The following is a 21,512-nucleotide window of genomic DNA, read 5'->3' on the forward strand; positions in this document are numbered from 1 at the left end:
GTGAACTTCAATTTATGGTGATCCCATGAATGAGAAACTTCCAAATTACTCTGCTCGGGTCTTGAAGACTCAGCTGTGGCCTCCTTGATTGAGTCAGTCTCCTTCTACAGCAGTCTTCCTACTCTCATTCACTTTATGAAGCATCATTGTCTTTGCTAATGAATCTTGCCTTCTCATGATATATCCAAAGTTTGAGAGTCTCTGTTTCATCATCTTGCCTTCTAGGGGCTGTTCAGGCTTGATTTGCTCTTGAAACCCCAAAAAAGAAATACAGCTTACCTTTTTCTACAGGCATGTAATAGAACACAGTGGGTTACATCCGAACCAAATTAATTGTATAGCAGATTTAAATGGGACCTAATTTTAACTAATATTGTCTGGATCCAGTCTGATATAATTCCAAGATTAGAAATGTAATACCTTTCTAATAATATGGTGCAAATGAGTATCTTCTCCGTTTACATGTACAAATTTGTAATGTGCTGACATGCATGCATAGGGGAGATTTTAAAACTTGGAAGTAGTGCATTTTAGTAGATGAGTCTCAATAACTTATAGTCATACCAAGTCTGTTTTTCAATTGAGTATTTTTCTAATCATAAGAAACAAAATATACAAAATAATCACTCCTTGTGGACCAGTTTGGTAGCAAGATTCACCATTAGAAAGCATATGAGCAGACTAGAGGGGAATTATTTAGCTCAAAGGCAAGATCACCTGGTAGGTTTCCGTGGTCCAGCAGTGACCCAAACCCTGGTCTCCTAGGGTCTTAAACCAATGTTCAAACTACTATACCATTTAGGATCTCATACTTCTTATTTTATTATTTTATTTATTACTAGCTTGGAGACCCAGTAGTGCCCGGGTTATTAGAAGAAGGCATTGTTTGTTTTGGGATGTTAGGTAATATCACTTAAGTTTGGTCCAGATCCGTTGTTGGCTGGGTTCAGTGATGTCTGGATAAGGGTGAACTACAACTCCCAGATCCGAGGTCAATCACCCCCAAAGCAGGCTATGACCCTCAAACCATGCCATATTCACAGTTAGCCATGTTGGGTCTATGTGCCAAGTTTTGTCCAGGTTAGTCATCAGCTGGGTTCAGGGTTCCCTGGATACGGGTGAACTACAACTCCCAGATCCGAGGTCAATCATCCCCAAAGCAGGCCTGTATGCACAGTTGGCCATGCTGGGTCTGTGTGCCATGTTTGGTTCAGATCTGACATCAGGTGGGTTCAGTGCTTTTTAGATGCAGATGAACTATAACTCCCCAAATTAAGGTCCATTTCCACTAATCCCTGCAGTATGTTCAGTTGGTCATGGGGCTTCACTGTGTCAAGTTTAGTCCCAGTCCATTATCAGTGGGGTCACAGTTTCTCTGAATGTATGTGAACTATAACTCCAAAACTCAAGGTCCATCCCACTAAACCCTGCAGTATGTTCAGTTGGTCATAAGGGTTCTCTGTGCCAAGTTTGGTCCCAGTCCATTGTCGGTGGGGGTCACAGTATCTGTGAAGGTACTGCAAGTCCCATCATCTGTGGCAAGTTTGGTGCAGATCCATCACTGGTTGGGTTAACAGTGCTCTCTGGGTGTAGGTCAAGTGCAACTCCTGTAAATCATGGTGAATTCTTCCCCAATCTCTTGTTCAGTTGCAGATCAATTTCTCTGTTAACTGTGTGCCATAGGAATGGATAGGAAAGGGTTAGGTAGAGGCAGTGGGTGGGATCATGCAAATTAAGGAAACCTGGGGTGTCCATTCTAGAAGAAAAGCAGACCATCTAGGATGAAAGCCTTCACTTGAATTGGGGGGGGGGGGCAGAATGATGTTTGTGGAGAAGTCTGGCAAGGTTTGGGCTACACATTCATGGCTCTCACTATAACCTGCATGTCAGTAGAGGGAGGGCCATTGGTGTCTCTGCCTCAGTGGGAACTATAGCTGTCTGTGGAGGCGGGAGGTTGTCTAAGTCAGTGGACACCTCCACCACTTACACATTTTTCACTTTTATTATGTGTATAGATTATTTTCATATGGATAATATAGGGATGTGTGTGATGGAACACAATAACCAAGATATTTTAGAACCCCAACAATTCTAGTGAAGCTTGTAGAACATGATACAAAGCACTACAGAACTCTACTGTATACTTTCTGATCTATCTCACAACAATCCAGTATTCATTCAATGGCTGTTTGCTTGAGAAGGGAAAGTGAGCTGATTTATACATTCATAGATCTTTAAAAAGACCATCTTATTCCTCATCTCTTCTGGATGTGGAATTTCTCTCTTGTAGAACATCAGGGTTCACATTCATTAAAGTTGGAGAAAAGGCTTAATCCGGCTTCCATTGTACAACTCTCATTCAGTTTAATGGGATTTACTTCTGAGAAAGTGTGTCTTGGATTAATGCTGAAAAGATTGTTTGTCCCTTGCTGTGGTTAACCCTGTTCTATAGCTGTATTTCAGATATTCTTAGCTGTGGCCACAGTCTCCTTTCAGTCCAGACCTTTCCCCTTATTTCAAGAGATAGAGGAATGCAATCCTATTTACACCTCCATGTGAATAGGCTCTCTTGAACAGAGAGGCAAAGGATTATGTTGCCAGTTACTAAAGAACTACTGCTATACTTTTATACCCATTGTCCAGGTTTCTTGGGGATTTCAAAATTCCTTCCTTCTTACTCTACTCTTTTGCACAAACATAGCACAGCTGTCACTCATTTCTTGCATGGATCCAGACATATTACTCTTAACCAGCACTTGTTATTGAGATACATATTGAGATAACTGCAATATGTGATTTCTGGGAGTGTACAGTTCTTCCATCAGATAGCACAATTGTGACCCATCTGGATTTTAGATACAACTTTTTATCTTATGTATGTCTGGTGGATAGTGCTTACATGTATGTGATGACAAGTGACACATTCCTTCCCCAGCTGTGCCATTCTCTTAATATATTTTTTCCATTAGAGTACTGGCAGTCCCTGAATTACAAACATCCAACTTATAAACAACTCACAGTAAAGAACGGGGGTGAGACAACAGGGAAAGAAATCTACCCCTCAAAAGGGAAATTCAACAACAAAAGGCGTTGTTGTTTATTCTTTCAGTCGCTTCCAACTCTTTTATGACCTCATGGACCAAGGAAAAAGGTATCTCAACTGAAACTTTATCTCCAATCCTTGTTTCCACCACAAGCCAAATTTTTCAAAGTCCAATGATCACAGGGACAGAAAATAAAATGAAATCATTTGAACAGGAGTACAGATGGCAAAACAAACACCACAAGGGCGTTAACCCTTCCCTATCCAAAGCTAATATGGCTGGAGTTACACTTAAAAATGTACTTGTTCCAATTTACATGCAAATTCAACTTAACAACAAGCCTACAGAACTTATCTTGTTCATAATTTGGGGACTACCTATACGTACCTAGAAAAAGCTGCCATACTTTGAAATGGGGGAATCGGGAGAATACTGGTGTCGGTAGGTCTTGGCCCCAAATGTCTCAGCTGGTCATGGAGAACCTGCTCCCACACCACTTTCCTTTTATGAAAGGAAAAATGAGAGCCATACGAGAGGCCTCCCAGCAGGATGGTAACACATCCAGGTGTCCCCTGGGCAATATCTCTGTAGTCGGCCAATTCTTTCACAGCAGAAGCGACTTGCAGTAGGTTCTCAAGTCACTTCTGACACGATAAAAAACACTTTCCTCCAGGAAAGAAGAAAATGAGGCCGCAAACGCTCTGATTCCTAGCTAGAGATAGCAAGGACTGTCTTTCAAATGTGCAAAATCGTTTCAGTCCATAATGAGATGATTCCTCAGAGCACTGATTGGCATTATTGACATAAACTGGCACATCAGCTGTATATGTCCCTTTTTTGCTCGTTTTTGGAGGTTGGAATTCAACACTTCCTTCATATAGTGAGACACCCCCCCCCCCAAAAAAAAAAACTTACTTGTCACAATAGTATCATCACTGTGAATCTAACTGGGGGGAATAAACAAAAGTGCCTCTAAACTGGCTTCTGCCCCCCCCCCCCTCCCCATGAGGAGTAACTAGCAAAAGACAGGTAAGTTTTAAGGGAAGAGGAGACAACTTTATACCCTAGATTCCAATACTGGATTGCACCCAGGGGCTGAGAGTGCTTACGTCATTCTCCTTTCTGGCTGTGGAAAAGGGGAGGAGAAACTGGCATGGCTATTTTCAGCTAGCATTTGCAAACACTTGGTGAGCTGCCAGGTTTCAGGGCCTGTCAGGGGTGTTGAGAGAGCTTAACCTTTATTTTCCCCACCCAAGGGAAAAGGAGGAGAAAGAAAGCTTACTTTCTGGGGGTTGGCTGGGAAACCAGTGTTGTCACCAAAGGCTGTTTCATCCTCTGATTCAACCTATTGTACACTAGCATAGTTGTTCCTATATATACGACCCTTCATTTACTGTGCCACTTCTGGCCTCATGCTCAACAAGGACTGCATTACAGTTTAAAAGTAGGTGTGAGAAATACAGCATGGCTCATCCTTTTTTCAAGCTTTCTGATCTGAATAATGCACACCCTGCATAGCAAGCAAATCCATGGATTGCCCTAAGGTGAGATGCAGTTGGAACACACTGTGATTTATCATCTACATAATCTGTTAATGTGATAACCGTTTCTAGATGTGGTTCACATTATGAGGGATAGAAAGATGGGTTTTTTTGTGTTTAAAATAGTATGGTATTTCACAGAAAATGGAACACATTCTTTTGCATGTCTACATCCTACTGACACAAATAGATTCTTTTTACTGGTTTCTTCAGCCATACAAGCCCATATTTCAAGATAGTTCTTGGATACATGTTCATCACTCCTTGACTGTAGCATCAAGCAATGGCTTCCTTATATACATGTATCATTATATATGCACGTCACAAATAAAAACATTAAATCATAATGCTTTAGGATGATGCCCATTCAGACATTTAGCTTTGAGTCATTGAGACCTATGTAATCAGATAATGTGCAGTCATCTGTGAACCAGGTCTTACTTTGGACAGATGTGAACTTCTCTATGAGCCCTTTCTGAAAGGCATGTCGTATAAACCTCCTACACTCTTTGTTGCAGTTCCTACATTTCGCACTAGTATTACAAATACATGTCCCTGTGACCATTTTCTGGTAGCTTCCCTGTGCACATTTTTTCAAAGCATAAGCAGGAAAATGTAAAGCAGATTTCAGTGTCTCTGCTGCTCCACACATGACAAAAGGTGTCCCGGTGAAGAACTGTCTCTTGTGCAAAGAAAGGTATTTTCAATAAAACTTTTGTGAATAAAAAAGCAAACAAAACAAAAATGGATATGACTTCATTTATGATACGACAATCAAGTTACTTTTTTCCTTTAGTGCTATTTTCTAGGTGAGACAGTAATTTGAGGGAAGTGGCATTTTTTTTTGTTCAATAGATTTTTTTTTGAGACACAGAGAGAAAGAGTGTGAGAGAGTAGCATAATAGCTACTCGAAGAAGTGGGCAGCACCTCTCTGGATGTCCTCAGGAGTGAAATAAAAAACAGTCTCCTAAATAGCACAGTGAGTTCTGCAAGACAGGAAAAGAAGCATACCAGCCAACAGTCCCAATATGGCATGGACAGTCCTGATTAATCCTCTGCAATCCCATGTTTCCACTGCTGTTAAAATGTCCTGGTTTCTTTCTCCTCATCCCATTTCCCCTCTATGTCCTCAGCATACTTAAGCTGTAGCAAACTGAATTCAAAGTGTAAAAGTAATTTGCACTCAAATAACTCAGCAGGAGGGAGTGGAGAATCTAAACTTCTTGCTAGATTCAGGCCAAAGCAAACTGCAGACACCTGTCCTAGCTTGAGTGTTCTTAGAAGATATAATCTTAGAGTTGGAAGGGTTCATATGGGTGATGTAGCACAGCCCTCTCTCATACAGTTTTGGTCTAGTTCTCCAATCTGTTACTGTCTTTTTAAATTCTTATCCTTTCCTCTGGAATAGTATCTATCCGTGCCTTCTGACAATTTGATAAGTGTGCCTTCTATTCCATCACCTAAGTCAGTGGTTCTGAATCTGTGGATCTCCAGGTGTTTTGGCCTACAACTCTTGGAAATCCCAGACAGTTTACCAGCTGTTAGGATTTCTGGGAGTTGAAAGTCAAAACATCTGGGGACCCACTGACCTAAGTCATTTCTAAAAATGTTAAACAACACTGGACCCAGGACAAAACCCTGAGGCACCCCACTAGTCACTTCATTAAAGGATGAAGAGCCACCACTAGTAAATATTCTCTTTACTACAAACCTATTTAGTTATTCTGGGCTGTAGTTCCATTGCTGCATGATTTATTCTATTGTCACCAGCTATGACACTGTGTTCCTTGTGGGAGAAGACTGTGTCAAATAAGGGATGAAATAGTTCAGACTTCAATATGGTCCCCTATTAGCATTTCAACATCTTTTCTATGCAATAGCCCTATATTTCCTTGTTCTTTTCATGCTCTGAACACAGGCAAAAAAACCCCACTCTTTTTATTTCTGCATCTCTAGTGAGCCTGAGCTCATTCTGAGCTTTAGCTTTTGTGAGTTTCCCCCTGGAAGCACCGGCTATTTGTCTGTATTCCTCTTTGGTGGTTTCCATCTCCTTCCATTTCTTATCAGTGTTTCTTTTAAATCTCAGCTCATCTGAAAGTCCTTTGTAAATCCACCCTGGTTTCTTTAGAAATCTTTTCTTCTTTCTTCAAATTGTTTGCAATTGTGCCTTCAATATCTCACTTTTAAGAAACTTCCATGCATTATGAACTCCTTTCCCTTTGAGCATTTCCTGCCATGGGATTTCACCCAGTATTTTCTTAAGCTTACTAAAAACAGATTTTTTGAAGTCCAGAGTGTTTCTGGCTATGTTTAGCTTCCCATTTCCTCTGTACTCTCACCTTTGGATCCCACTGTTTCCATTCCATTAACCACTTCGGACCTTTTTCCTGGAGCGGGGGGAGGGGAGTGGGGGAAAGCGGGGAAAAGCGGAGGAACTGTCTTACTCCGTTCCCTTCCATAGAGGTCCGTCTTCTGGGATGTTCAGCCATCCCACATCCTTTCCCCGTCAAGGTCTGTCTTTCCGCCATTTATCCCCATTTGGGTAACTCTGGTTCCGAAGTTCATGGAAACTGAGCCCAGAATGCATAGGATGTGGTCCTTCATGTCTGTTTGTTAGGATCAAATCCAAAATATGTGATCCCCTTGTTTTTTCCTCCATTTTCTGTGCAATGAAATATTCTGCAATGCTATTGAGGGATTGGTTGAACTTTATGCTCTTGGCGAAGTGTGATTTCCAACAAATATCAGGATGGTTGAAATCTCCCATACTATTATGTCTCCTTTTAAAATATTTGAACATTTGTTTTGAGGATTGCATCATTCAAATATTCAATCTAGCTGGAGGGCTGTGGAGAGGAAAGTTAAGCAGCCCATCAGAGCTTAGGGAATGCTGTGAATGGGAGTATATAAGAGAGAAAGAATACAAAACTGAAATTTGTCTCTAACAGAAAGCTGATAGGCATAGGACTGATTTGATTCCACTTGACTCCATTCTGTGTAAGCCTGGGATCTGCTTGGAATCCACTGACAAAGAGCTCTGATGTCTTAATTCAGAGGAGTGCAATAGAAAATTCTCAGTACCTCAACAAACTGTCAATTGCAGGATTAGATAAAATTGAGCAATAGCAGTTGCAGGGCTATCAAACCACTATAACGGCACAGTGTGGCTTCACCCCAGGACACAAAGGACATTGTAAGTGCTGGGAGGAATATGATGCTACTGTTCAGTTGAATGTCTTGGAACTATTGCTACTGAGGAACAGAGTAGCCAGTTCCATTCCTGTACTAGTACATGTAAGAATTTCCACTGAGTGGATTAGTGCCTAGAGCAGGAATGGGCAAACTTTGGCCCTCTGGGTGTTTTGGACTTCAACTCCCATAATTCCTAACAGCTGGTTGGACTGCAACTCACATCAGCCTAGATACCATAGCAAAGGGTGAAGGATGTTGTGAGCTGCAGTCCTATAATATCTGGAGGACCACATATTATTCTTAGTCCACTCTACTGTTTGATCCCTTGAGAACCATTCAGCATGAAAACAGAAATAAGGCACAGGATGAGAAAGGAGCCCATCATTGGATTTGGAAGCATGGATGAATGGGTCTGCATTGTGTGATTCCGCTGGGGTAGGTCTCCTGTGCAAATGCAGCTTAAGTGCAAAGAGATCAAGGAGCTGCCTAGTCTCCCCATCTCACCTTCTCGCTGATATGCCCAATGGCTCACCAAACCCAGTGGAGCACTTTATCTTTCATTTGCTGCTGCAGTTTCTTTATTTATAGGCCTGAGGTCCCGAATGCTTTCCCAACAGCCCCTTGCACTAGGTAGAGCCAGGCATTTAAAAAAAACGAGGGAGAATGAGCAACTGCGGCAGAAAGTGATTTAAAAGAATAATTAGCATTTGCCCTCGATAAATGAGCAAAGGCATTAATTAGACTGATTTACTCTTGGCTTTTTCTAGTCTCTCTCTTCTCACCTCCCCCCCCCCTTTTTCCTCTTGCAGTCTCTTCCCCCCCCCCCCCCACCCACATCCCCACCTTCTTCTTTATCAAATGGCAGCCCCATGACTGCCCCTTTGGTACATTTTCATCAGCTTTCGGTGGTTGGCGGAGCTTAACACCCTCCTTTCCTGGAGCCCAGGCAGACTGCTGGAGCTAATGGATATGGAAGGCAGCCAGCGCTGATAGCTGCTAGATTTCCACTGGCTTACAGGTGTTTCCATCCCGACTGCCACATTATCTGCTAGTGTGTCTCTTCCTTTCCCTTCCCTTCATCTTCCTCCTCTTTCCTTTCATTCCCTTCCCTCTTCTTCTTTCTCCGAGTTTCTAACAGCCCTCCAAAATTAATTACTTTTTTATCCTGGCAGTTTTCTCCCCCTTTCCCATTTTATTTTATTTTATTTTGTGCGATGTCCCGGTGATCAAATCAAAAAAAAAAATTGGCACTGTGACAAGCAACGATGCTGCTGCTGTTGCCTGTTTGAATGTAATTATGAGGATGAAAGGGAGAATTTTAATTAAGATAATTCTCACCACACACACACACACACACTTGTGCATGTGCACACAAACATACACGCACTTCTATTTTCATCCCTTTTTTACAAGTCAAGAATTGTGGGCTGCTATTTTATTTTTATTTTTTGGTTATTAGTTGGAAAATCTTTGCATTATATCATGTAATTTTTTCAGCTCCAAATAAAGCAGAGTCTAAGAGTTTTTAATTATTTCTCCATTTGTAAATGTGCACTTATAGATTTAACAGACAGGATATGAATGGTGATTTATTTATTTATTATATTTATATGCCACACATAAGCCAAAAAGGCTTCCACAGCAGTTTATAAATGCTTAATTTGACATTTCCCTGTCCTCAGGATTATAATCTACGTGTGACATGACACACCAGGAAAACAACACAGCAATGGAGACAGGGACTAAGTACAACAGATATTGTCTCTTCTTCTCTCTCTCCCCCCCTCCCCTTCCCAGGCCACAGTAATGGAAATTGGGTTGGATAGGAGGGCCTTTTATCTGCTTCTGGGCCTAGACATGATGGTGCTGTGCTTGCCTCTTCTTCTCTCCCTTTCATCTGCTTCATCTGCTTCTGAGCCTAGGCATGATAGATCCATTCTTCTTGTTCTTCTGCTCCTCTGAGGTCATATCACTGGCAGTTGGAATGGAAGCAAACCCTTTCATCAACTGATCGGCCAAAGCATGATGGAGTTCTGCCTGCCTCAATTTAAAGACCACGGGGAAAGCCAGTGGGATATGCTATATCATGTCCTATCTAGAATAATATATATTTTTCTCTGAAGCGTTTGAAAATTTATTTCAATCTGTGGAAAGGCCGGTTGCAGATAGTGCTGAGTGATTGATGCCAATTGGTTCACAAATACACCTACATTCTTCTTCCATGATATGTTTTTTTAAAGAGCATTTCTTTAATTTATTTATACCCTGCTTTACTCCTAATATTAGAAAGAAAATATTTTCAGAGAGGAAGGTGGTAAGACCTGAGATATGGTGAGTCTCAGATTTTTTTTGTCAGTGTTGGCTCACCCAACCAATCTATGGATGTGGGTGCCTTCTTTGATCCCCAGACGGAAATTGGCCACAAAAGCTCCATCTTATAAAAGACCAGAAGACTTAAACTGGAGCATGCATTGTAGTAGGCGTAGGGAGGCTTTCTCCATGGAAAATAGTAATCCATACCATACTCTTTTATCTGCAGATCTGAAATACTTCAAAAACTATTTTTAAATGCCTGCTGCCAGCTTCCATTTTGGGGGGGGGGGGGGGAAGAGGCTTGTCACACATACAGCATCCACCAATGGCAGAAAACAGCAGGGTGGACATCTCTGGAGTGACCCAATTGGCCACCACCTGTATCCAGAGAGGAAAAAAATGAAAGAGCCTAAGGCGGAACATGGGGGATTTCTCCTCCCTTTCCAGCTTTTTTGCTAAAAGAATGTAAAGTGGGGAAACATCTGGGATATCTGCTTTTTACAGGAGTCTTGTGTAAGTGGGGTTGTCTTCCCTTTGCCCTCTTCACTTTTCCCCATTGTGTCTTCTTCAGGAAAAACCCAGTGAGTGCTGGACGTATGATTAGCCCCCTTCCCCTCATTCACTATGTACCTATATGCAAATGCAGAGGTTCTAAAATCTGGAAAATAAATCTGAAAAATCTGAAAAAATCTATATTCTCAATCATTTTGGAGAAGGAAGACAATACCTTTCATTTCCTATGTGTGTCGTGGTGTTGTATGGTTCTCTGACAGTGTGTAACTGTGGAGTCAGTAGAAAAACTTACTATGTCACTGCAATCCGAATGGCTTGTCAGGACAACAATGATTCCTCAGTTGTAGCATCTGTATCATGCCCTAAAAATGTGGATGTTGTGGCAGGGATGACAATGGATAGGAATTTTTTCCAACTTTTCTTCCAGCTTAGCTCCGTAGCTGGAACTGAGTGGTGATGGTTTTTGTGTTTATCTATTAGACTCCAATGAGAACAAGGCACAACAAATAGAACTGCACATACAATTTCTATTTTAGCAGGGTGAAGAAATCATCCTGGGTTTTAGTCTGACCTCGAAAGGAGTCATCAAAATTGCTGAAGCTCTTTTGGGGAAAAGGGTTCAGCTCTTTGGTCAGACTGAAATCTAGAGCAGATTCTCCACCCCATTGACATGGAAATTCCCAGCACTCACAAATGGCTTGAAAGAAATCGCTCTTGAATATGGAATACTCTGTCCAAAGTTGTGTTCTTGATCAAATGACAATGAAGAAGGCAGCACAAAATATCCAAAGTAAAGTCATGCTGCTTAGATCAATGAAGCACTGAAAGCTCAGGAGATGGCTTTGTCCAAGACTGGTTCTCGGGACATGTTAGACATGGTCAAGGGTGCCAAAAAAGCAGACCAGACGGTGTCCTGCTCTACTTTAGGTGTTTTCATAACAAATGTCTGAAAGTGATCTTTATAGCTAAGCAAGATCCTTTAGATTCATGTGCGGCTTGCAGATTCCCTCTGGACCTTACAGCAGGAGCTACCTTTGAAGCAAGAGTAGAAGACCCTTGTGCATCTCACGTCAGTGTGTTTATAATGCCAACCAGCCTCTCTTTAGTTCTTCGTTAATAACAATAATAATACAGGCATAATCTCCCAAACTATGTTCCTAATGAGGGGAAACATTGCACATATCATCACCATGATCTCTAATAATTTTCATTACATTATGTTTGCCTTTTGGTCTACTTGGAGACAGGCACTAGTGACATAAGAAGCTGTTTCAGACATGTCTGGCACTGATGCTGTGCAACAGAAAAATATGGCTATAAATCTTTACAAATCTTGTCAGAGAATAGATTATGTTATCATGATTAACTGACCCTAATTTCCATGGCTGTTCTCTATTCATTGCTTAGGGCCAATTTAAGCATTAGAGCCCACTTAGGGAGGGTGCTGAAAAGCCCTCCCCAGTTGATATGGTGGTGCCCCCAGTGAGAGATGCCATATCTCAAAATGCCTTAATATTCTGGTGACTGAATTATATGTAGAAATGCCTGGTTGGCAGGTCTCTGTGCTATTGACAGCAGCTGGCACTGGCTTAAACACACTGCACAGTGTTAGATTTTTTTTTAAAATGATGACAAATACAATAACAGCAAATCAATACAACAACAAATCAATACATAAATGATGGGAAGAGGGGGAAAAAGACAAAAAGACCCACAGATGAGCACTTATGAGACTATAACCTCCTTGGGGTAGGCATTTGTTTCCCTGTATTTTGTGTGGGAAAACTATATGGACATCTATATATAGACAACAATGCTAAAGTGAAGAGATGTCAGAACCTCCACTGGCAGTAGCAAGATGTTTGTCAGTTTTTCAGTGCACAGACATGTGTGTGGGCATGTACTCATCAGTCTTTCAGTCATTTCTGGTAGAAATGTTAACCCCTTTGAGTGCATGTCTGTTCTTTCATTTTTTTTCTTCCTCCCCCGCTCCTCTCCAGGATAGGAATGGGAATTGCAGAAATCTCCCAATGTTGAGTTATAGTTCCCAGCATCCCCATCCAGCATGGCCAATGATGAAGAACATAGAGTTGCAAAAACTCTCCCCACCTCTTTTGAACATTTGCTGAGATTCAACTTAAAAATTCTATAAAGAAATAGATTGATTGGACTAGTGCTACCCTTGAATGGCACATTTTTGTATTATCCAAAATAGGTCCAAAACTGAAAAGTAACAAATTAGGAGTGATGCAGTTGAATGTAAAAGGCTTTTGGGCTATGGCAGTGGTGGCAAACCTATGGCATGTGTGCCAGAAGCAGCATGCAATGCCCTTTGTCCTGGCACACCCACCATCCCCGTCCCCTGCTCGCCTGCCCACTTGCTCGTTCACCTGCTACTTGTTGGCTCGCCCATTGGTCCGCTTGCTTGTCTGCCCCCCCATCACCCAGTCTCTTGCTTGCCTGATTGTTTGCCTGCTCCCACACATTTGCTTGCTTGCCTGCTCCTCCCACTCACAGCCTCCAAGCTCACCCCCCCCCCCCCGCTCACTCCCCTCTGAATGCCCCCCACCCCCACCCCGGTTTGTGAACTAGGTGTCTAAAAGGTTTGCCATCACTAACTAACAAGGGTGTAACCATGTCACATTTCAGAAATAAAGTAACAAGCAGAACAAGATTGGGACAAGGGTAACCTTTTCTGCCATGTTTTTATAGTCACCTATGGGCATTTTGAAGAGACATTTTGACCACAATTTTTCAAGTCTTATTTCAATCTTTTAACCATCATCGTGCTTCAAAAAAGTTACAAAAATGTGAAACAGAAAAGTCATGGGGAATACAACCAAGAATACTTCAGTATTGTAATCAGTAATCATAACATATTTATTTCTTAACATGTGAATGACTTATGGGTACGAATTTTTTAAGGTAATTGTCAGATTGTGAATACTTTTTTTCAGAAAGGTAAGGAGTGCCAGGTCTAACGTGCTTTGTCAGTTCATAGAATTCACGGATGAACTGGACGTGGGGAGTTCCAGTTGGAAAGGATTTGTCAGGGGCACTCTTGGATTTGCTCGTAACGGCTGGCCGCAGCTAAAACAACAACAACAAAACCCCATAATGAAAGCCAGACCCAACTCTGTACTTATTCTGTGCAGTATGCTGTCTAAAGCATTCATGATGACACAAGTACATTCAGGTCAAGAGGAGAAAAAGCGGAGCAGATGGGCGGGGATGACAGCCACATAGTCTCTCTAAGTTCCACAGTAAGCCTTGTAAACATCTTGGTTGTTCTCTTCATTTTTATTATTCGCCCGCCCTTGTATGTCTCCAAGAGAAGATGGCAATAATACTAGTAGGAGCTGTCTAAATGCAGTTCAGACAAACAGCCTGAGGAAAGTGAGGTCAGAGCAGAAAGGACAGAAGAGGTCCTGGAGAAGATTCCAGATTTGGCACCACAAGCAAAACAAGGAAATATATGTTGTTGGGAAGTTCTGCTTGGACGGCACAACCTGCTGCTTGTCCTTCATGGCAGTCAGAAAGGAAACCTGGGCAGGATGAGTATTGGACAACACTGGGCACGCGGCTGGCATGACGCAAATGTGAAGTGGTCGGAATTCTTTCTGGTTTCTTACTGGAAAACAATGGAATCTCTAATCTTACACAGCACCATCATGTTGAATTTTTTAGTAGCTGCTGGGTCCAGCAGGCATCATTTCCTCACCGACAAAGCTTGAAAAAGTTACCTTTTTGGACCACAGGCTAACAGAATCCCTCACCTACCATGATCTCAGGGGAATCCCAGTTGCAGTACTGTGTGAGTTTTCTTAAAAGGCATCAATTTCCCTTACCTTAGTGTCCCCCTTTTCTTTTATGGAGCCAGATTCTGAATAAGTGTTAAGTGTTGAGTTGTACTGTTTCAATTTCTCACAATGCCTCTGCTGCATCACTTCATGGCACTGGGAATTTCAAATGGCACACCAACACTACTACTCTGGGAGCCTTGCTACAGCAAGCCAGCTTTGCTACACACAAGGCCTTAAGGGTAAGAGGTGACTTACCAAGAGGCTATTTTGCTGAGGGCCCCTTAAACTGGGTGTGAGCTCTCCCAGACAAGTGGCAGCTATTTCAAATAGGTTAGGAACTAATAGCTTAGCTAGGCTACCTTGGTGCCATACACTATATGTCTGGTTCACACTAGGGGGAGGGAGAGGAAGATACTGTTCTGCCCAGAAATTGGTTCCCTATACCTAAGTGGGCTTTTGTTCCAAATAGCTTTGAAATAAGAAAGAGACTTGAAGAAGAGATTAAGGAAGAGAATGTAAAGCAGTTGCTGGGGAGTGCTGTTATCTAGGATATATCTACATAGTAGAATTAATGGAGTTTGAAACTACTTTAACTGACATGGGTCAATGCTATGGAATTTTGGTGAGGTATCAGCACTTTTTGGCAGAGAAGGATCAAGGTCTTGTAAAACCACCTCCTATCATTCCATAGCATTGAACCATGGCAGTGTGTTGTCGAAGGCTTTCATGGCCGGGATCACAGGGTTGTTGTATGTTTTCTGGGCTGTATGACCATGTTCCAGAAGTATTCTCTCCTGACGTTTTGCCCACATCTATGGCAGGCATCCTCAGAGGTTGTGAGGTCTGTTGGAAACTAGGCAAGTGGAATTGATTGTGTACCAAGATATGTGTATAGACATAACCTCCTTCACTTCACAACCTCTGAGGATGCCTGCCATAGATGTGAGTGAAACGTCAGGAGAGAATACTTCTGGAACATGGCCATACACCCCAGAAAACATACACCAACCCTGGAACCATGGCAGTTTAAGTGGTGCTAAACTGAATTAATTCTACAGTGTAAATGCAACCCTCATTCTCATTAATTTCAATAGGGCTAATATAGGGGAAATCACTGCTGGAATGCACCTCTCTGCTCTATGCCATGCTTTTGTTTCTAGCCTTTGTAGAAGGGGCCTTAGGCCCTTTCCACATAGCTAAATAAAATCCCACATCATTGCTTTGAACTGGAATATATGGCAGTATGGACTCAGATAACCCTATTCAAAGCAGATATTGTGGGTTTTCCTGCCTTGATATTCTGTGTCAGCTCACCACAGCCGCTCCTGAATGAACACACAAGACTCTCTGTGATATCACCAGAAACTTTTACTGTAGGAAACATGAACATCAGAAAAGCCAAGAATGGGATACTACGACCAACCCTCCTTTATATACCCTCCCCCTCATTTGAACAGTCTCTTCCCGCTCAGTAAAACCCCGCGCAAATTCCCCGCCAAGTCCAGCAGCCGTTTCTTCTCCAAGTCCTGAGCCGCAGGTGTCTTATCAATGTCAGTGACCCTGAAACTCAGAGCCACATCCAGGCTCTAGTAGCAGGGTTCTGACATGGCGTCCTCCTCCCCTTCATCCTGGAAGGAAAAGATTAAACACAACTATTGTTCTCCGCCGTCCAGAGTTCCTTTATACTTTTTTAACAGGCTGCAATGGAATACCGGGTGTACCTTTCCTAGGTCCTTGGGTAGCCTCAGTTCATAGGTCACTTCGTTTATTCTTTTTGCTACCCTGAATGGTCCTATATAGCGTGGAGCCAATTTCTTGGATGGGAATCCCAATTTTAGGTTTTTTGTGCTCAGCCAAACCAGATCTCCTTCGCCCAATTTGTCCCCCTCTCGGCGCCTACGATCTGCAAAGAGCTTGTACTTCTTTTGTGTTTCCCGCAATGCCTCCACCACGGTTTGCCACCCTTGCTTGATTTTGGCCGGCCATTCCTCGTCGGTCTGGCCCTCCCCTTCCTTCCACTCGGGTAGCCTGGGGAAAGGTGCCACCTCCTGTCCGTATACTATTTCGAATGGGGCACGACCTGTGGCCGAATGTACGGCCCCGTTAAAAGCCATCTCAGCAAACGGAAGAAGGTCCGCCCAATCATCCTGTCTATAATTGGTGTACATCCTTAAGAATTGGCACAGTGTCTGTTGGGTACGTTCGACCCCCCCGTTGGTCGCGGGATGAAAGGCCGAGCTCAGGTTCCTTTCTGCTCCTAACAGCTGTAAGAATTTTCCCCAAAATTTTGCAGTAAATTGGACTCCCCGGTCGCTAATTATTTTGTCGGGACACCCATGTAGGCGATATACATGCTTCACATACAAATCAGCAAGTTTTTCAGCTGAAGGGAGTTTTGGCAGGGCCACAAAGTGTGCCTGTTTGGAGAATAGGTCCAATATTGTCCAAATGTATCTGTGGCCTCTGCTGGGGGGTAGTTCGCCTACAAAATCCATGGCCACGCATTCCCATGGCCTCATGGGCTCCACCACCTTCTGCAATAGCCCCTGGGGCTTCCCCGGTGGTGTTTTTCCCTCTGCACATAATTCACACTGCGTGACGTACCCCCTGGCGTCTTTCCTCATTCCGGGCCACCAGCATTGTTTGGCCGACAGTTTAATAGTCCTGGTGGGGCCTAGATGACCCGCACCTTTGTTATCATGGTACTTCCTTAACATTTCTCGTCTTAAACATTCAGGGATATACAATTTCTTATTTACAAACACCAAATCCCCACACAATTCTCCCTTTTCTTTGTTAGTTTGTAACCATTTGTCCATTCCATACGCTCGTTTCAACTCTTCCTCCCATATTTCTCCTCCCCCCGTGGAAATGGCAGTACGTTTGTTTTCTTTGGCCGCTTGTGCTCGAGTTAGTACTGCCAGGCCCCACTGCTTATCTAGGAACAGGCTCCCTTCAGATTCCTGAATTCCTCCCCCGTGCTGAGGCATCCGAGAGAGAGCGTCAGCGAGTATGTTATGTTTCCCCTGGAAGAATCTGAGTCTGAAATCAAAACGGCTGAAATATTGGGCCCATCTAATTTGCTTCGCCGATAGTTTACGAGGGGATCTTAGATACTGTAAATTTCTATGATCAGTCCACACCTCAAACGGTGTTCCACTTCCTTCCAGAAAGTGTCTCCAGCACTCTAGTGCTTTTAGAATAGCTAAGGCTTCTCTCTCCCAAATTGGCCAGTTTTTTTCTGTATCGCTAAACTTTTTTGACAGATAGCCACATGGCTTCAGGTTCCCCCCCTCGTCTTTCTGCAGCAGAACTGCCCCATATGCCCGGTCTGACGCATCGCAATGTAATACAAAGGCTTTAGACATATCAGGGTGCTGTAGGACAGGCTCCTCAGTAAAACGCTTTTTAAGGGCTTCGAAAGCTTCCTGGCATTCTATTGTCCAGGTCAGTTTGGCCCCTGGGGCCTTCACTTTGGCTGTTTCTCCCCTGCCTTTAGTCTTTAACAAATCCGTTAATGGCAAAGTGAGGCGCGCAAAGTCCTTGATAAATGTTCTATAGAAGTTTGCGAACCCTAGGAAGGATTGCAGCTGCTTCCGTGTTTTGGGGGCTTCCCACCCCCTCACGTCTTCTACCTTCGCAGGGTCCATCGCCACTCCCTGGGAGGAAATCCTATACCCCAGAAAGTCTATCTGGTCTTTATTGAACTCGCACTTGGCAAGCTTCGCATACAGTTTTGCTTCTCTCAACTTTTGCAGGACTTCCCTGACTAGTTCTATGTGTTGCTCCTTAGTCCGAGATATTATCAATATGTCATCTAAAAAAACAAAGACTCCCTTGTACAACAATGGATGCAACACTTCGTTGATTAATTGCATGAACGCGGCACCTCCGCCGCACAAACCGAAGGGGAGCACACGATAATTGAATAATCCGAATGCACAGGAGAAGGCCGTCTTCCACCTGTCCTCTGGTTTGATCTGCAATTTATGGTACGCTTCAATTAAGTCCAATTTAGTGAATATCTGTCCCTCCGATAACTGGGCGATCAAGTCCTTCACTAAGGGTAGGGGGTATTTATTTACAGAACTGATTGCATTCAGGCCCCTGTAGTCAATGCAGAGCCTCAGCGTTTGGTCCTTTTTCCGCCTGAACAACACAGGCGCCCCTAAAGGGGAATTTGAAGGCTCTATGAAACCCCTCGCTAGGTTTTTATCAATGTATTTTCTCAGTTCCTCCTTTTCCCTAGCCGACATTGGGTATATTTTTGCCTTGGGAAGCTCTGCTCCTGGGACTAGCTCTATCTTCACTTCAACTCTCCGCTTTGGTGGGAAACTGTCTGCTTCCTTCTCATCAAATACGTCCACAAAATCCCGATACTCTGGGGGTAATTTATCTGCCAGTTCTGCTATCCTGATAGAGTCTTCCTCCCCCCTTTTCCCCGGCTCCCTCTCCACTTCCTGGCTCCCTTCTTCCAACTTCATCCTGAAGATCATGCTCTTCTCCTCCCAGTTGATTTGCGGGTTGGCCTGCCCCAGCCATGGCATGCCTAGTATAACATTATAGCTGGCTATTTGTGATATCACAAATGATACCTTTCCTTCCCAACTCCCTATCTTACACTTTACATCTTCGGCACTGTACTTAGCTAATGATCCCGATGCTGTGGATCCGTCCAACTGCGAAAAAGCTATTGGGGATTCTAGGTTCGTTCTTTCGCATCCCAATCCCTCGGCTAATTCAGGGGAGATGATGTTCCTGGAACATCCACAATCCACAAATGCTTTGCAGGTTGCTTGTTTGCTGCCACTTTCAAGCTGAATGGGGACCACTATCATGGCTTTGTCCTGACTTACCAACCCCCCCGAGTGGTGCCTCATCGGTGGTTCTTCCTCGGCGCGTTTCCCTGCCACGGCTCTTGGTTTGGGCGGGCCTCCGCCTTCCCCTTTTCTCTGCCAGCACTCGGCAGCCCTGTGGCCCAAACGGCCGCACACGAAGCAGCCCCTCCTGCTGGTGCTCACGTTCCCTGTCGGCTCCGTTCTCCTCCCGGCTGGGGTTGATCCCTCCTTCCGGCTCCCCTCTTTCATCTGCGGCCGCTGCTGTAGCCCTCCTCGGTGCCTCCTCGCCTGGGCCAGCGATGTCTCGATGCGCCCCGCCAGCTGAATCCATCCGCGCAGTGTGTCAGGCTCATCACGATGCACCGCCCAGGAGAGGATCTCCCGCCTGAGCCCCTCTTTGAAGAGTTCTATCTTTGTCACTGCAGACCATTCCGGCACCTTTTCAGCGAGGCATTGGAACTCCTCCGCATACTCAGATACCGATCTCTGCCCCTGGGAGACGGTCTTCAACTTCTCCCTCGCCCGGATCTGCTCCAGTGGATCTCGGAAACGGGTCTCCAGGGCCCCCATAAAGCGTCGGAGTGACCCCAGACATGGGTCGCGCCGCGCGTGCAGTTGAACGTACCAGCTGGCCGCTCCCCTCTTCAACACTGCACCAATGGCCCGTACCCGGCTGGATTCCGTTCTAAAAGTGTGAGCATTGTCCTCCATATAGCCCCTCACCGTGGTCAGGAAAAAATCCAGTTCAGAGGACTCTCCCCCAAACTCGATCCTAAGTTCCTCTCGTCTCGGTAGGGGTCCCTGTGGTGGCAATCCCCAATTCTCCGCCCGTCGCAAGCCCCCTTGCGGACCAGTGGGCCCCGCTGCTGCTTCCCTTTGCCCTGTGCCACGCCCGGCATTCGCCAGGGGCACCAGGGTCTCAGTTGGGAGCGTAGCCGGGATTCTCGGAGGCTTTTCCCCTTCGTCGTCACTCTCCTCCACCCGCGTCAGGCTTGGTTGGATCTTGGGCCGGGCACCGGGCTCCTTTCGCATTTCCCTTCCCTTCGGTGCTGGGAGGTCTGCAAAGCCCTGGCTGCTTCCCATGCTCACGTCCCACATTGAGCTAGCCCGAAGTTCCCTTCCTCTCTCCGGCTCCGCCAAAACCGCCAGGCGCTCCATCGCCCTCGACATCACTGCCAGGGTGGTCTCCATCGCCGACATCCTCTCCTCCAGAAACACCATCCTTTGTGGGCCTGGGGAAGGTGAACCTTCCTCTCCTCCGGTGCTGTCTCCCCGCACCACTCCACGCCTCTGGGTTACCCCATTTGGCTGGGCATAAGCGGTGGATGACGCCAGGGCCGCCAGCTGGTGGAACTCAGCGTCCGGCTCGGGAGTGGCCCTTTCCGACCTTCCTCCTCCTGCGCCCAAGAGCTCTTCATCCTCCACTTGCATGTTACACCTCACCGCTACAGCGGGATGGTGTCCGTATTCTTGGCTTAGTGTCAGCTCACCACAGCCGCTCCTGAATGAACACACAAGACTCTCTGTGATATCACCAGAAACTTTTACTGTAGGAAACATGAACATCAGAAAAGCCAAGAATGGGATACTACGACCAACCCTCCTTTATATACCCTCCCCCTCATTTGAACAGTCTCTTCCCGCTCAGTAAAACCCCGCGCAAATTCCCCGCCAAGTCCAGCAGCCGTTTCTTCTCCAAGTCCTGAGCCGCAGGTGTCTTATCAATGTCAGTGATCCTGAAACTCAGAGCCACATCCAGGCTCTAGTAGCAGGGTTCTGACAATTCTGGGTTATGTGGTTGTGTGGAAGGGCCCTAGAGACAGTATCAGTCAGAAGATTAGACCTTGCAATTAAGGAGCACAACTGGGAAAATAAGAAGCCAAGCTCTGGAATTCTTTCAATTCTAAAAAACATGAGAGAGCAGGTCTTACTGGACTTCCCTGGAATGTGCTTCCGACTAACCTTTGTGGGGTTATTGTTGCCTAATATTTTGCCTCTCTCCCAATGTGTTGGAGTACTCTGAAGGCAATGCTCATCCTTCCCTTGTGAAACTCAGGTGGTCTGGTCACTATACTACCAGCAAAGAACAAAGAACTTTTATGTTGGCAGCAAGTATAAAAGCAGACTTTAGAATCAAGAAGCATGCTGTTTGAAGGAAGATACAAATGTTGAGTTATGAGTGACTCAAAAGCTTGTTTCTGGCATTTTAAAATAGTTTGATCAAAAGAAACCTGGGGTAAGAAACAGGAAGGGACTTATTATCATGC

General features: G+C 44.5%; 1 protein-coding gene across 1 annotated transcript; it reads right to left on the reverse strand.

Annotated features, from left to right (window-relative positions):
• Window positions 1-15,753: 15,753 nt before the first annotated feature.
• LOC134296037 (uncharacterized) lies at window positions 15,754-21,021 on the reverse strand. Its single transcript, XM_062969820.1, has 2 exons — window positions 19,264-21,021; window positions 15,754-16,035 (listed from the first exon to the last, which is right to left on the reverse strand). Exons 1-2 carry the CDS (start codon window positions 20,809-20,811, stop codon window positions 15,994-15,996), a joined length of 1,590 nt encoding a protein of 529 aa, XP_062825890.1. The 5' UTR covers window positions 20,812-21,021; the 3' UTR covers window positions 15,754-15,993.
• Window positions 21,022-21,512: the final 491 nt, after the last annotated feature.

The sequence above is a fragment of the Anolis carolinensis genome, chromosome 2 (genome assembly GCF_035594765.1).
Source record: "Anolis carolinensis isolate JA03-04 chromosome 2, rAnoCar3.1.pri, whole genome shotgun sequence".
In the NCBI taxonomy this organism is placed as follows: domain Eukaryota; kingdom Metazoa; phylum Chordata; class Lepidosauria; order Squamata; family Dactyloidae; genus Anolis; species Anolis carolinensis.

Coding starts and splice junctions, on each gene's coding strand:
- LOC134296037 (XM_062969820.1), bottom strand. CDS start 20,811: ATGTTCATGTTTCCTACAGTAAAAGTTTCTGGTGATATCACAGAGAGT. Junction 16,036..19,263: donor GGCACCACTCGGGGGGGTTG/GTAAGTCAGGAC, acceptor TTTTCCTTCCAG/GATGAAGGGGAGGAGGACGC.